This window comes from Paramormyrops kingsleyae, chromosome 4 (genome assembly GCF_048594095.1).
Source record: "Paramormyrops kingsleyae isolate MSU_618 chromosome 4, PKINGS_0.4, whole genome shotgun sequence".
NCBI lineage: Eukaryota > Metazoa > Chordata > Actinopteri > Osteoglossiformes > Mormyridae > Paramormyrops > Paramormyrops kingsleyae.
In genome coordinates, this window is record NC_132800.1 from 25081285 (window position 1) to 25098182 (window position 16898).

Below are 16898 nucleotides of genomic sequence, written 5' to 3' on the forward strand. Positions count from 1 at the left end.
AGCCCAATTGTGCGGGAAAACCGCTACCCTGGCAACCATGCATTGCGACCTCTCACGCGGCTGCACAAACTGGAACTGCCTCCGTGACGACACACCTTTGCCCTTATTGGCTGAAGAGTTTGGTTAAACGCATGACGTTTGTATCCCAGGCAGTTCCGATGCATAGTCTGCTATTTCTCCCAAATATCACGTAAAGCAGTGAGAGCTGGTTTTCAGTTAATTTACCTGGTAAAATAAAGTTTAAATAAATTACATAAATGCTCTAATAGTATACGTAAGTTAGTGGTTTATTTATTGTTAGTTACTGTAATGTTGCGCTGCTTTATTTGGTTAATCATCCAGTCTGTGAAGAAGGCATTCAAGTAAGAATTGCATTGTAGTATCACTCATTTCCTAATTTATATTAGGTAATTAAGAAGTATCGATATCGGTATCGTATCGGCGATACTTTCCCTGTATTTACTTGGTATCGCATCGATACCAAATCTTGTAGTATCGCACACCACTATCCGACATTTCCTGAGCTATTTCATAAACTTCAGTTCCCGCTTCGTTCGGGGAAGCTGTGCTGTTTTTATATTGTACAGAAACATAAAGTACAGGCTGCCTGATGGTATTAATAATTCTTCCTCCTGCCTACAGACTCCTGCCAGCTGACGCTGGACCCCAACACAGCAAACAGACGCCTGTCTCTGTCAGGGGGGAACAGGAAGGTGACATGGGGGTGGGAGGAGCAGCCATATCCTGATCATCCAGAGAGATTTGACTGTGAGCCCCAAGTTCTGTGCAGAGAGAGTCTGACTGGCCGCTGTTACTGGGAGGCTGAGTGGGATGGACGTGAAGCCCTGATAGGAGTGACTTATAAAGGGATCGAGAGGAAAGGAGGGAGTGACTGTCTGCTTGGAGACAATGACAAGTCATGGATTCTGGACTGTGATCCTGTTAGTTACTCTGTCTGGCACAATAAGAAACAGACTCTCATACCCATAGAGCCCTCAGGCTCCCGCAGATAGGAGTGTATCTGGACTGGGGGACTGGTGCTCTGTCCTTCTACAGAGTCTCCTCTGATGGACTGACCCCCCTGTACAGATTCACCTCCTCATTCACTGAGCCCCTCTATCCAGGGTTTCGGGTTTATAGAAACTCCTCAGTGTCACTGTGACGTTTTGCTGGTTCTCCTAAAGTTAAAATATCTGCTTTTTAACCTTTATAATCCTTTTTACTCTGAAATTTATGTTTGACAAAAATAAATGTGTGTTCAGTGAGCTGAATAAACATGAAAAATAGTTTTATAGTTTTTCTCTCTGACTAAAGTGTAACTAAATGTAATCCTGATTTGGGGGGGGGGCTTTCCCCCTCCCCTGTATATGTACATTTATATATTTATGCCTATTTACTGTATTTCCTCCCTGTACAGTGACAATAAAGGCTTTCTGTTCTGTCCTATTAATGCCCTGCTTCAGCGTCACCCAAAGCATAACTGAGTAACATAATGAAACCACAGTCTGATGGATTAAATTAAATTAATTCACTTTACTACTGACACAATTAGAGTAAATCAGTGTAAATAATATCAATTTAACTGGAGACATAACAGAAACAAAAATCATTGGAAAATAGAATAATATCCAGTTAGTGCCCTGGTTCAGTGGATTAAAGTAAATAAAATTATTAATTTATTTGATTAAATAATGAAATTTGTTTTTATCAAATAATAACCCACCTCACTGTGAAAGGTTTGGTTCCGCCCCCGTCGGGCAGAAGGGGCCGGTGCCCGTCCACTCTCGCCACCCCCACCCCACTGTGAAAAGTCTGGTTACGCCCCCGTCGGACAGAAGGGGCCGGTGCCCACCCACTCTCGCCACCCCCACCCCACTGTGAAAGGTCTGGTTACGCCCCCGTCGGACAGAAGGGGCCGGTGCCTGCCCACTCTCGCCACCCCCACCCCACTGTGAAAGGTCTGGTTACGCCCCCGTCGGACAGAAGGGGCCGGTGCCCGCCCACTCTCGCCACCCCCACCCCACTGTGAAAGGCCTGGTTACGCCCCCGACGGGCAGAAGGGGCCGGTGCCCGCCCACTCTCGCCACCCCCACCCCACTGTGAAAGGTCTGGTTATGCCCCCGTCGGACAGGCACCCTTACCCCCCTGACTGGTCAATCGCAAAGGTAGTCTAGGTAGATCGTATGGCATAAAAAATAGTGGATGGATGACACGTTCATGTTTTGTATTTTTATAGTAGGTAGATAATTTTGATCTGGTCAGTTATAAATAGCTCGCAAGCTGAAAAAGTGTGGGCACTCCTGCTGTAGTCAGTTATAATATATATATCAAGCTGCTGCCATATTTCTTATATTCATTGGACACGTCAATTCACAGAACAAGCGATCCAGAAACAATGTGTACTTTTCAGGGAGGCCACTAGGTGGAGACAAAACATAGATTACTAAATATAAGAGGTTCAGAATTAAATTATAAGAAAGCCGATCTATGTGCGATATTTGTAAAATACCATGACGACTCCATTTTAACTGGACGCTTCTTTTTATGCCAGTTTGTAATTAACAGTCATTTGCGTTCTTTCATAATAAAAATAAATCAAATATTATGAGCCATAAATCATCCGTATATGTTGCAGGAACAGACATCGCGCCGCTGAAGTTCAGCACTTTCCCGTTTGAGATGAACGTGATGTTGCCGTTTCCTGCCCGGCGACCTTTAAAAATCCATGACAGCAGCGGTTAGATGCATCGTGTGCAGCGGCCATATTCACGGACGACATCAAGCTGATCACTAAGACTTAGTTTGTGGTTAATTAATACAGAAGTAACAGCACATTATTTGTGCCCCCTCAGGTAAAGTGTTACCCAGAGGCGCATCTTGTCAGTAGGCAGGGCAGGCAGCTGCTTGGGGCCCCCAAGTCACTAGATGGCGAACCATTTTTTGTTAATGTCAGATTATTTATTAAAATGATGACAAACACTGGTTAGAGGGGGGGCCCCCAGTGAATTTTTGCTTGGGGCCACAACAGACCCTAGGATCGCTTCTGGTGTTACCGATGAGAGAACACTTTGAAAATCAGTAAATAACATTTTCTCTTGCCTTGACTGCATGTCTAAATCAGACCTAGACATGTTTGAGTAGATTATCATGGTTCCTCTGGTTATTGCACTTACACACACAATATGAAGAAAATGTAAGTGAACAGAAATCTCCATGCAATGAATTAGCATCCTGTGAGTGTGTTTCAAGTGCTGCAGCCCATACATTAGCAATGGGCATCAGATCACTGTATTCAGCAGAGTGAGGGGTTATTCAGAAAGGACGAGTGTATTATTATAGAACAGATCGATAAATCAACTTGTTTAAGCAATTATTACTGTATGTCTTGTCCAATAATCCAACATGCTTTCCCAGCTGGCAGCTTTCAAGGAGGATTGACCTCATTATTCTTGGTAAACTAGACATTTATGAAGGCCTCTATACCTTAACAAGCTTACAATTAAATGCAGCCCAATGTTGCGCTGCCCAAATGCATGAATCCATTTCCAAAAGCTGTTTATCTGGGTCCCCGCGATGGGGCACCTTGGATATGGTGCCAGTATCTCACAGGCCTTGGACACCTAATCACTCAGGCATTTCTGAGCTGCATCTTTATTTAGCCTAATCGTTATTTTTTTGTCTAGGAAACCAGTGTGTGGCCTGAATGAAAAGCTAATGAAAGCTAATTCAGTGGCGGAAAAAGGTTTTCCTTGTTATTTACATATATTTCAGAGGTTCACAGGGCTGCCAACTTTGCTCAGCTGGCTGGTGTGACATTTTCAATTGGAGACAAGTCTGCACACGTATTTACATGTATGTAACAGATTTATTACCTTCTAAATAGTCTGTAGGGTTTGCAAACTACCCCAATGCTTTTGATGTAGCTAATTATAAGATTATAATAGAATAATATAGATTTGCCCTAAGATTTCCTGCGTGAGCCTTACAGTCAGGAAGTGTGAGCGTCACGCCAGATGCGTGAGAGTTGGTAACCCAGGGTTCAAAGCCCAGTAAATGGGCCTTAAACTGCTTTATTGTTCTTTCATTCCACAAAAACATGAGCATCAGACATTAAATGCTGCTGAAAAAGCCCCTGAGACTCAGACAGATATGTGAGGTGTGTTTTAAAGGACCACACCTAGAGGCGGCCGTAAATGACGAGGGCTCGGCCTATTAGCCGCAGCGTAACCTCCACAGTCTGTATAAATAACGCGGCACCAGACCACACCTAGAGGTGGCCGTAAATGACGAGGGCTCTGCCTATTAGCCGCAGCGTAACCTCCACAGTCTGTATAAATAACGCGGCACCAGACCACACCTAGAGGTGGCCGTAAATGACGAGGACTCGGCCTATTAGCCGCAGTGTAACCTCCACGATCCGCATAAATAACGCGGCACCAGACCACACCTAGAGGTGGCCGTAAATGACGAGGGCTCTGCCTATTAGCCGCAGCGTAACCTCCACAGTCTGTATAAATAACGCGGCACCAGACCACACCTAGAGGCGGCCGTAAATGACGAGGGCTCGGCCTATTAGCCGCAGCGTAACCTCCACAGTCGGTATAAATAACGCGGCACCAGACCACACCTAGAGGTGGCCGTAAATGACGAGGACTCGGCCTATTAGCCGCAGTGTAACCTCCACGATCCGCATAAATAACGCGGCACCAGACCACACCTAGAGGTGGCCGTAAATGACGAGGACTCGGCCTATTAGCCGCAGTGTAACCTCCACGATCTGCATAAATAACGCGGCACCAGACCACACCTAGAGGCGGTCGTAAATGACGAGGGCTCGGCCTATTAGCCGCAGCGTAACCTCCACGATCTGCATAAATAACGCGGCACCAGACCACACCTAGAGGTGGCTGTTAATGATGAGGGCTTGGCCTATTAGCCTAATATTAGTCTATTAGGCTAACACTTTGCTGGGCGTTGTGCCGGCATGGGCTGCGATGTGCCTTACACTGAAGGAAATGGTGAAGATGAGAGTTAGGGTTAGATTAGGGTTAGGGTTAGGTTTTTTAAAGGGGTTACAAACCCCCAATCCTGTGTCCCAGCGAACTGGAAACACAGTTCTGCACGGTTCTATCTGGGCAAATCCATAGAGTGCATCCTCCCGCTTACGTACCAATCCCCTTAGTTAAAGTTTTTTAATTTCCCCTTTTATTTTTTTATCTTTTTATTTTGCAGGGAACGGCGGCGGTGAAGACCTAAAGGACCCAGAGGAGTTCCAGATACCAGGCAGCAACCCGGGGGAAACGCACAAGGAGCAGCGACGACGCCCACAGGTAAGTATGAGCCCTTAAATAGACCTTTCTTTAGGTTAGGGTTAGGAAACGCACAAGGAGCAGCGACGACGCCCACAGGTAAGTATGTGCTCTTAAATAGACCTTTCTTTAGGTTAGGGTTAGGAAACGCACAAGGAGCAGCGACGACGCCCACAGGTAAGTATGTGCTCTTAAATAGACCCTTCTTTAGGTTAGGGTTAGGAAACTCACAAAGAGCAGCGACGACGCCCACAGGTAAGTATGTGCCCTTAAATAGACCTTTCTTTAGGTTAGGGTTAGGAAACTCACAAAGAGCAGCGACGACGCCCACAGGTAAGTATGTACCCTTAAATAGACCCTTCTTTAGGTTAGGGTTAGGAAACTCACAAAGAGCAGCGACGACGCCCACAGGTAAGTATGTGCCCTTAAATAGACCCTTGTTTAGGTTAGGGTTAGGAAACGCACAAGCAGCAGCGGCGACGCCCACAGGTAAGTATGTGCCCTTAAATAGACCCTTCTTTAGGTTAGGGTTAGGAAACTCACAAAGAGCAGCGACGACGCCCACAGGTAAGTATGTGCCCTTAAATAGACCTTTCTTTAGGTTAGGGTTAGGAAACGCACAAGGAGCAGCGACGACGCCCACAGGTAGGTATGAGCCCTTAAATAGACCTTTCTTTAGGTTAGGGTTAGGAAACGCACAAAGAGCAGCGACGACGCCCACAGGTAAGTATGTGCCCTTAAATAGACCCTTCTTTAGGTTAGGGTTAGGAAACGCACAAAGAGCAGCGACGACGCCCACAGGTAAGTATGTACCCTTAAATAGACCCTTCTTTAGGTTAGGGTTAGGAAACGCACAAGGAGCAGCGACGACGCCCACAGGTAAGTATGAGCCCTTAAATAGACCTTTCTTTAGGTTAGGGTTAGGAAACGCACAAGGAGCAGCGACGACGCCCACAGGTAAGTATGAGCCCTTAAATAGACCTTTCTTTAGGTTAGGGTTAGGAAACGCACAAGGAGCAGCGACGACACCCACAGGTAAGTATGTGCTCTTAAATAGACCTTTCTTTAGGTTAGGGTTAGGAAACGCACAAAGAGCAGCGACGACACCCACAGGTAAGTATGTGCTCTTAAATAGACCTTTCTTTAGGTTAGGGTTAGGAAACGCACAAGGAGCAGCGACGACACCCACAGGTAAGTATGTGCTCTTAAATAGACCTTTCTTTAGGTTAGGGTTAGGAAACGCACAAGGAGCAGCGACGACGCCCACAGGTAAGTATGAGCCCTTAAGTAGACCTTTCTTTAGCTTCTGTAATTATATTTGTCCTTTTCTTTACTTTCAGGGTTCTCGGACTGGCACCCCCAACAGATCTGACAATAGCCCCCCCTCAGATCTGACCTTCTGTGGTGATTGCCTGCGGTATCGGCATTACCCCAGGGGCCCCCAGAGGCACCTCCCAGCGCCTAAGACCCCCCCCCCCACCCAGAGTCAATCCGTTGCCATCCGGACCAAACACATTCCTAATAAAGCCAGTTTCTCCAGCACTGTGTCCCACGTCCTTCCTCCATGGAGGCTTTTTTTTACCCCTGTCGTGTCGGCAGTTTAGCAAGCAGGATGTTAGTCTGGGTGCTTTATTGTGCCAACACTTTTATTTTGCCAAGTGGAGCTTCGGATTAAGCTCCTTTTGCTACTTGAGATGAGTGTGCAGGTTAACATGGAATGATTCCCAGTGAGTGTGCGAGGCCACAACCACACCGCCCCGGGGCCCCCAGACGGCCAGGAGAGCCCCGAGCGATCATGGACCCAGCCGCCCCACAGCGGCCAGGTACCCAGGCCCCCCGCCACCGGAGGGCCGCTCGTCCGCCCAAGTAGGCAGAGGGGGGAGCCACCGGGCGCCGACCCAGGACCTGCACAGCTCCCCCCGCCCTCCAAGGCCCTATGTGACAGAGTGGTGTGACATGGATGTACAGTGGTCCCTCGTTAATCGTGGGAGTTATGTTCTAAAAATAACCCGCAATAGGTGAAATCCGCGAAGTAGGATTCTTTAGTTTTTTACAATTATTATAGATGTTTTAAGGCTGTAAAACCTCACTACACACTTTATACACTTTTCTCAGACAGGCATTAACATTTTCACACTTTTCTCTCTTGTTTAAAAACTCTCAAAGATTTTTCCGTAATTCCGCAATGGCGCCCTACAGCCGCGTAACTTATACCTTCCTTTAGCATGTCCAGAAGCCCAACTTTTTGTGCGATGGTTAGCATCCTCCTCTGCCTTTTGGGTGCTACCACAGCTGCCTTTGACGGTGTAAAACATTTCGTCGACATTGTTGGGTTAGTTAGGGAGAAAACTTACAAACATACAGTACAGCACTTCAGAGTCACGCTGCCAGCGATCGAAGATTTATGTAAATTTGACAAGCTGAACGCATTCTGTACTGTACAGGAGACGCGGCACGGAGGAGATTGATTGACAGTGGTCTACAGCCAATCAGGAGCCAGAACACAATGCGCTAATCAGGACGCAGGACACAATGCGCTGTAAAAAAAAGCATGCAAAATTGCACAAAGAAAAATCCGCGAAACTGTGAGGTGGCGAAAGGTGAACCGCGTTATAGCGAGGGACCACTGTATGTCTAAAATGCAGTTAAAATAATGGGGGGGGGGGCGGGGATGAGTGGCTAATCACCCTCCCCCTTCCCTCTGTGTGGTGCGGTGTGATGTCTTGGTGTGGAGTCTAACGTGTAATTAAAAGGGATGGGGGGTGAATAGCTGATCACCCCCCATTACCTATGTGTGGTGTAGGTGGATGCGGGCCGGGGGGGGGGGGGGGGGGCGTAGGGTGATAGGTGATAGTGCTGCAGGGCAGCAGGCATCAGGCAAGACACACCCGGACGCGCAGCACCAACACCCAGGGGGCCCCGCAGCACCCCCCGCCGCAGCGCCCCCCCACCCCAATCCGAGGAGGTGTCTGGGGCCTCATCTGCACCAGCGTCACCGACGAGCCGTTCATACACAGATACCCACATTCACCAAACACATTCACGTGCTCCCCCGTCCCAGGCCATACATGCAGACATACAGAACATGCAGACTCACCAGATACACACACAGACACTCATCTCGAGGCCCGGCAGCAGATGCCCTGGAATTGTCCAGTGGACGGCTCCAGAGGATGTTCCCCCACCCCCCAGGTCGCAGGCTAGTGGCACCCCGCCGAAGGCTGGCAGCCCCCCGCGGACGGCGCCACCCCGCACCCGGGCCCGCCAGCCAACACCCGCCGCCCCGCACCCGGGCCCGCACAGCCGGCCCCTGAAACACCCTCAGGCAGTTGGGTCTGATGTCCTGACCTACGTACTGCTTATTCAGCAGCCATTGCAGTAGCCACACTCGGGTCGGTGCCCCTGAAACACCCTCAGACGGTTGGGTCTGATATCCTGACCTACGTACTGCTAATTCAGCAGCCATTGCAGTAGCCACACTCGGGTCGATGCCCCTGAAACACCCTCAGGCGGTTTGGTCTGATGTCCTGACCCACTGCTCAGTTCAGCAGCCATTGCAGTAGCCACACTCGGGTCGATGCCCCTGAAACACCCTCAGGCGGTTGGGTCTGATGTCCTGACCCACGTACTGCTCATTCAGCAGCCATCGCAGTAGCCACACTCGGGTCGGTGCCCCTGAAACACCCTCAGGCGGTTGGGTCTGATGTCCTGACCCACTGCTCAGTTCAGCAGCCATTGCAGTAGCCACACTCGGGTCGATGCCCCTGAAACACCCTCAGGCAGTTGGGTCTGATGTCCTGACCCACTGCTCTGTTCAGCAGCCATTGCAGTAGCCACACTCGGGTCGGTGCTGCTTCTGCCCCCATTGGCCACAGAACACTGCAGCCCACTTTTCACACATTGACCTCGATCTGCCTGATCTACAGACGTGGCCCTTTGTATCCCGGGAGACGCCTGAGTCAGTATGGGTTTCATTTTGATTTTTAACCATTTTTTTATTTATTGTTAAAAAAATGCTTTGATATTTTGTATTTTATTGATATGGATTAAGGTTTCAAAGAATTATTGTTATGCAGAACATACCACAAAGCTAAACAAGAAAAAAACTTTTGAGTTTACCGACACCAAATGATTTGTGTACAACAATTACTGTTAAAAATTTAATCAGAAAGTGTAAATTTTTAACAGTAAAAAAAGTCTAGTGTGATTTTAGCACCAGTTAGTGAGAGGTGGGTGTTAAATCTTGATTCTTAGATGTGGAGTTAATATTTTTTGTATTCAATATAATTTAATAATATTTTATTTTAATATTGAATATTTTTTCCACCGGTGTAACTTTTACTTTTACACTGTGTAGTGTGGTATTTTATCTCCTGCTACTTCTGTTTACTTTACATAACACTTTGCAAGCTGGAATGAAAGACTTCAGCTCCATGCATCAGATGGGTTTGGTACCAACAGGAATAAAGAGTCAGAATCACACAGGATCTGCTGGTTAGTTTCTCTTTTCCCTCCCGCATCACATCCGGTTTGCAGGCCATACAGAGAGAGAGACGATCCTCCAGCTGAGTTTATACCCTGTGTGACAGACATGCTTCTGCTCCATTGTCATTCCTACCTTAATCTGATGTGATGGTAGATATTTATGTTACCTCCTACTGCTTGGCACCACAATTGTTATGGGAGTAAATGGTCACCACAGCTTGTACAAAACCAACCAGAGTCCAAAACCAAAGACAAACTAGTTTCTGATGGAAACCCTGCAGGTGAGTTTATACCCTGTGTGATAAACATGCTTCTGCCCCAGTATATAAGCTGCTATCTGTCTCCAATTTAATTTGCTTCCTGTCTCTGTATGAAGAGCTATTGACTGAACCTAGTTCTTGCCATGAGACAGACGCTAACATGACATTAAACTCACACACCTACCTACCTCTAATGGTGGATTCTTAATGTTTATTTACATGCTAGAGCTTAGTAACGATAACCGTTACCAAGTCATCACCATATTTTGTACAAAATCACGTCTCACTCTCACGTCTGAATGGATTGTTTTTGCTGGAATCAAATGGTCCCATTAGTCAAACCAGTGACGACGTAAGTTCTAACCCATCAGCAGGGGGGTGAAGCTGTCAGAGGGTCACGCTGGCAATGCAGCGCCCCCCAGTGCCCGCAGCTCACAGCAGATGCACACTCCTCACAGCCTGGCCTTTTTGCGCTATTAGCATTTAGCATTTTATGTGTGATACTGTGTCAGACTAGCTGTTTTTTTGTTCCTAGAGGTGATGTTTCCTGTTTCCTGTTTTGAAACACAGATAAAATGAAAGGCTTTGCTTCCCCTCTGCTGTGAGTCACAGCTCTTCTGAAACAGTCCAGAGTGACGTCATGCACAGAGTGCACAGGCTGCACTACCAGCCCTGCTGATGACGTCATGCACAGAGTGCACAGGCTGCTCTACCAGCCCTGCTGATGACGTCATGCACAGAGTGCACAGGCTGCTCTACCAGCCCTGCTGATGATGTCATGCACAGAGTGCACAGGCTGCTCTACCAGCCCTGCTGATGACGTCATGCACATACTTTTCTTGCTGCTTTCATGTTCTCACAGGCCACAATTTGCTCCTAAATCAGAAATCAAATGATTTAAAAGATCCTGCTTAGTCCCTCCCCAGCTCCATGGGACAGACTCACAGTGACTGGGCACCTTTTGTCCCCCCCTGTAAATACAGGCAGTCCCTGGGTTAAGGAGGCCTGACTTACAGACACTTGTACTTACAGACAGGCTGTTATAGAGCTCAAGAAAGCATAGTGAGGCTTCGGTGGTTTGTTGTCTTGAGGTTCAGTACCACACCATGTGTACTTACTATTATTATTACTGTATTATTATGGACTCTGTTATCATTTTTCCAGCTTATCTACACATTTGACATGATGAGCCCCGCTGGTGTGAGCGCGCACCGGCCGCTCCCGTCCCGGTTTAACCTTATAGACGCCCACGTCGGGAGCCCCGCTGGTGTGAGCGCGTACCGGCCGCTCCCGTCCCGGTTTAACCTTATAGACGCCCACGTCGGGAGCCCCGCTGGTGTGAGTGCGTACCGGCCGCTCCCGTCCCGGTTTAACCTTATAGACGCCCACGTCGCGGGCCCCGCTGGTGTGAGCGCGCACCGGCCGCTCCCGTCCCGGTTTAACCTTATAGACGCCCACGTCGCGAGCCCCGCTGGTGTGAGCGCGTACCGGCCGCTCCCGTCCCGGTTTAACCTTATAGACGCCCACGTCGTGAGCCCCGCTGGTGTGAGTGCGTACCGGCCGCTCCCGTCCCGGTTTAACCTTATAGACGCCCACGTCGTGAGCCCCGCTGGTGTGAGTGCGTACCGGCCGCTCCCGTCCCGGTTTAACCTTATAGACGCCCACGTCGTGAGCCCCGCTGGTGTGAGTGCGTACCGGCCGCTCCCGTCCCGGTTTAACCTTATAGACGCCCACGTCGTGAGCCCCGCTGGTGTGAGTGCGCACCGGCTGTAACACAGTGTTTCCTTAAGTCGGGGGACCAGAAAACAAGCTGTTTAGCAGCAGCATCAGAAGAGTTTTCTCTTCCCAAGCAAACTGCCATCGGTACCTTTCAGTCTGAGAAGCAAAGCCGAACCCACAGGGTCAGCGGCCCTGGAAATGGAAAGTGCCAACGAGCAAAGGTCCCAGCAAGCACAAAAAGTGATTTGCACATTAATAAAAATAATAATAACTAACCCAAACCTAATCCAAGCCAAAGGTGACCATAAATGACTGACCCTGACCTAGTCTGAGACCCAACACTTTGTCTGGGCTTGTTGGGCTCGGGTTGGGTTGGATTGCAGACCTCTAGAGCCGACCCCAGAAAGACCAAGGCACAGTGCAGGGGACCCCCTGAGTGGGATGGCAGTCTACACCAGAGCATGTGAGCGGAGTGGAGCGGAGCGTGAGCAAGGAGCGGAGCGGGCGAAATTTGGTCAGAGCGCGGAGCGGTTTTTTAATTAAGGCTGGAGCGGTCGCTCTGTCTCGCTCCAATTTCGCTCCGATACCGCTCACACTACGAGGCGTGCGCAAATCTTCCCAGAATTCATCTGTACAATTATCAAGATTTAGATCCGCTTTGGAATCTAAAAAGACCTTTCTCGGAAAGATGAGTGTGCTAAGCGAACACACGGAGGCCAGAGCAAAACGTGAGCAAGTTTTATATGGTTGTAGCATATCAAGTCTATAAAGTAAATAAAAGTATAAAAGCCTATAATTTGGTAATCAAATAAATTAGTTTTTCATTCAAATTAGGCCTAATAGGATCAACAGAAAATAACTGAGGAATTTAAAACGTGGATGCGCTTAGCCTGTATATTCTTTAGGCTATTAAGCCCACTGATTCCTTTATTTTTAAGCCTATTTTGTGTGGAATGCCATTGCCAAACCTGTCCATTGTTGCCTATAAGTTGTTTAAAAATAAATATTTTCTGTTCTGAGTACCGTTGCTCACATTTCTTTATGATATAAGGCATCGGTTTAAGGTGATATTTGTTAGGCATGCAGATTATTTGTCCCTCTTTTAATTTGGAGCGAGCGTGGAGCGATTTGACTGGAGCGGGAGGAAATTTTTAGTGGAGCGAGGAGCGGTGTTGAGCGGAGCGGCTTAGTGTGAATTAGAGCGGAGGAGCGGCGGAGCCAACAGCCTCGTGAGCGAGGAGTGGGAATTCTCACCGCTCCACTCCGCTCACATGCTCTGGTCTACACACACAATCACAAAATAAGGGCAAATTAGTGCTGTGGAATTGGAATAAAAATGTGTTTCACCCCATAATGGTAGAAATCAGTCTTTGTTGCACTTTTGTTGGGGCTGTTGTTACATTATTAGCATTCATGGTTTCAACGCAAGACTTGATAGACTTGTGATGATAGACACTCAGATAGACCATCACTCACATCTGCCCAGAGTCCACATGTTGCCTCCTGTCCAACAAAAAACAGACTTGAGGGACTTGAGGTTTGTCTGAAAATCTGCGCAAAATACAGATGGATGGAAGCATAAAGACCACCATGCCCTCCTGGGGGATCTATGTAGCACCATAGATGCAGATCGTGGTGGAAACGCTGCTGTTCTGACACAGCGAGCAAGATGAAGAAGGCATCCCTTGGGTATCTGAGTCCTGACTCAAAGCTCTACATGGCAGATGTTGGGGGAGCAGGACTGTGCCATGAGGCTCTGTCGCTGAAATAGCCCCCGATGGTCCTTCCACAGTGTTTTTTGACAGCTTTGAGAGGTCGGCCTCTGTTTAGCCTCTCTGAGGTTTGTCTTGACTGCCAAGGAATGTTGTTGGTCACGGGCGAAGGGAGACGATGATCAAAAAGCCATTTCAGGCCTGATTTCCTTCACTTCCTCTACTCACAGGAACCGTTTTGCTTCTCCGTCCTGGAGATGCCGCTCGCCAGGGTCTGCTGTGAAACCTTCATAAGCGCGTTCGCTGAATAACGGCTTTGGGAAAAATCTTTGAGATCTGATTAATAATCCACAGATTCCCAATGAAAAGCTGCATCACATATAACTGATCCTGATTGAGTGCGAATTTAGGTGTGTGACTTTTCTGATAAATATGAATCATTAAAAACTCTTATCATATTAATATTATAACAAAACTGATGTTTACATTTGACCCAAAACCAAATGATTTCTGAATTATTACATTTTTGATATAAAATCTAATTGTTCGGTTAATTTTTTTTCTTTATTAGAAAATTAATTTGGCCCATCTGTTCAAATTACTCTGCATTAATGATGCTTTTTGTTGGTTTTGTCTATGTGTTGTAGTGGAAAATTACCACCAAACTGTCTGATGGTTGCTAAGGAAGTTAGGCTGCAAAATAAGGTTGCTATGCTCACAGAAACGGATGTAAGAGACTGGGGAGGGGGTTTTTGACCTTACCCATGTTAAGCTAGATGAGAGACAAGTTTTATTCCATATATGGTAAATATAAGATGCTTGTGCTAGATGAAAAGCTTGTGTGAGCGTTGACTGTTAAAAAGCAGAAGTGGGTTTTCCGGTTGTGGTTGTTGAGAAGGTTGTTTGTGTGTCAGTATAAAATGAAAGCAGCTGTGTCTGCTATTTGGAGAACTTCTCAGAACTGTCTGTGAAGATTCTCCCCGAGCACAGAAAGATCTCAATAAATGAAGCTGAGCTAAATCATTGAACTCGTCTGTTCATTCCTACCTCCAAACTTCCATAACTGTCAACAGCAACATAACATTCAATTCAATTCAATTTTATTTATATAGCGCATTATCACAACATTACATTGTCTCAATGCGCTTTACATTTCTGCCTCGTAAGGACCCCCCATTGAGTAAGCCAAAGGCAACGGTGGCAAGGAAAAACTCCCTAAGAGGAAGAAACCTTGGGAGGAACCAGACCCAAAGGGGGAGCCCATCCTCCAGGGGCCGGCAGATGAGTCAAACAAACAAGATGAAATGACTAAGCTAATACAGGGGTTGAAATATATGTCTCAATGCAGCGGCCGACCGGTGCAGGCACATGGTGCTTGATGCACGATGGCAGGATTGCAGGGAAGGATGGCGAGGCATCGTGTTGAGCCAAGGGCAGGCAGGTTGGAGGGTAGTTGCCGGTGATGGAGGTAATTGTCTTGTAGGCAGCAGAGGCATAAATCCTTCAACAACATTGTGCTCCAGGGAGCACACCCCAGAAGGGGTGAGGGAGGAAGTAAGAAAAAATTGTGTATTAGTCACAGTTGAGGAAACCAGAGGCAGTGCAAGCAAACTGATCGAGTGCAATATTCGTCTAGGCTCCGGCAGATCTGGGTATAGCAGCATGAGAAAGAGGGAGAGACAGGCGGGAACACAGGCATGGGGACTCCCTGAACATCAGTACTCTAGTGTAGAGCTAGAGTGACAGCACTGACGCCTCAGTTTATCCAAAGCCAATGACACCGATCCCCACCCAGCTCATCACCTCATACTGTTAGTCTGACTGGGAGTGAGGGACTAGCTGGAACCAGAACTAGGTTTCCTATACGCTAAGCTATACAAGTGCGTTTTTAATCTAGACTTGAAAAGCGAGAGTGTGCCTGAATCCCGCACATCCGCCGGGAGACCATTCCACAGCTGCGGAGCTCTGTAGGAGAATGCTCTGCAGCCTGCCGTAGCCCTGTCTACTTTAGGAACTAATAGATATCCTGCTCCTTGTGAACGAAGCAGGCGAGAAGGGTTGTAAGGGACCAGAAGATCATTGAGATATTGTGGTGCAAGGCCATTCAGAGTTTTGTAGGTCAATAGCAATAATTTGTAATCAATCCTAAACTTGACCGGTAGCCAGTGCAGGGAAGACAGGATAGGGCTAATGTGATCAAATTTTTTAGTTTTTGTGAGAACTCTGGCAGCTGCATTTTGTACTAACTGAAGTTTATGTAGGGATCCAGATGGACAACCCGAAAGGAGGGCATTGCAGTAGTCCAATCTAGAAGTTATAAAGGCATGTATTAGTTTTTCTGCATCTTGAAAGGAAAGCAACTTCCGAAGCTTGGCTATGTTCCGTAGATGGTAAAATGCCGTACTGGTAATGCTACTTATGTGAGCACTGAAGCAGAGGTCGGAGTCTACCAGGACACCAAGATTTCTGACCACTGTTTTAAATTGAGTAGGGAGGCCGCTAGGGTTGGGGTTTACAAACTTATTGCGGGCCTCCTTAGGACCGATTAAAAGAACCTCAGTTTTTTCAGTATTTAACATGAGGAAATTCCTTGCCATCCAACAACGGATGTCTAGCAGACAGTCGGCTAAAGAAGAGAGCTGGGATGCGTCACTAGGTTTGACAGATAGATACAATTGTGTATCATCAGCATAACAATGAAAATTAACACTGTAATTTCTAATTATGTTACCAAGCGGTAGCATATATAGATTGAACAGTAGTGGGCTCAACACTGATCCCTGCGGGACACCATATCTTACTTTAGTGGCTATGGATGACTCATTGTTTACATGGACAAACTGGTAACGATCAGTTAAATACGAACGAAACCACAGTAGTGCTGTCCCTTTAATGCCAATCAATGTTTCCAACCGGTCCAAAAGAATATTATGGTCTACAGTATCGAATGCTGCAGTTAGATCCAGTAAGAATAATAGCGATATACAGCCACGGTCGGAAGCCATAAGCAAGTCGTTTATCACTTTGACTAAGGCCGTTTCTGTGCTATGATTGGGTCTGAAACCAGACTGATATAGCTCGTTAGCATTATTATCTTGGAGAAAGGAAGACAGCTGGTGAGCAACAACTTTCTCTAGAATTTTAGAAATGAAGGGAAGATTTGAGATGGTTCTATAGTTTCCTAAGTCACTAGGTTCAAGATTTGGTTTCTTTAAGATAGGTCTAATAATCCAAGACTAAGAGATGAGTTTAACAAATTTAACAATGTAGTGCTAATCAGTGGTGCAATTTCCTTAAGTAGATTGGTGGGTATTGGGTCAACAAGGCTAGTAGTGGGTTTGCAAGAGGAAATTAACTGAAGGAGTTCTGTCTGCACTACAGGAGTGAAACATTCAAAGGTGTTATCATTAGTA

The 16898-nt window shown here is 47.1% G+C and overlaps 1 protein-coding gene across 1 annotated transcript in view; it reads left to right on the forward strand.

The window, feature by feature from the left end:
- The window catches only part of LOC140588788 (protein NLRC3-like), a 242237-nt gene extending 240789 nt beyond the window's left edge, over window positions 1-1448 (forward strand). The window contains exon 14 of the mRNA XM_072710952.1: window positions 643-1448. Within this exon, the coding sequence (XP_072567053.1) occupies window positions 643-1013 (371 nt within the window). The 3' untranslated portion in view covers window positions 1014-1448. The remainder of the gene's footprint in view (window positions 1-642) is intronic.
- Window positions 1449-16898: the final 15450 nt, after the last annotated feature.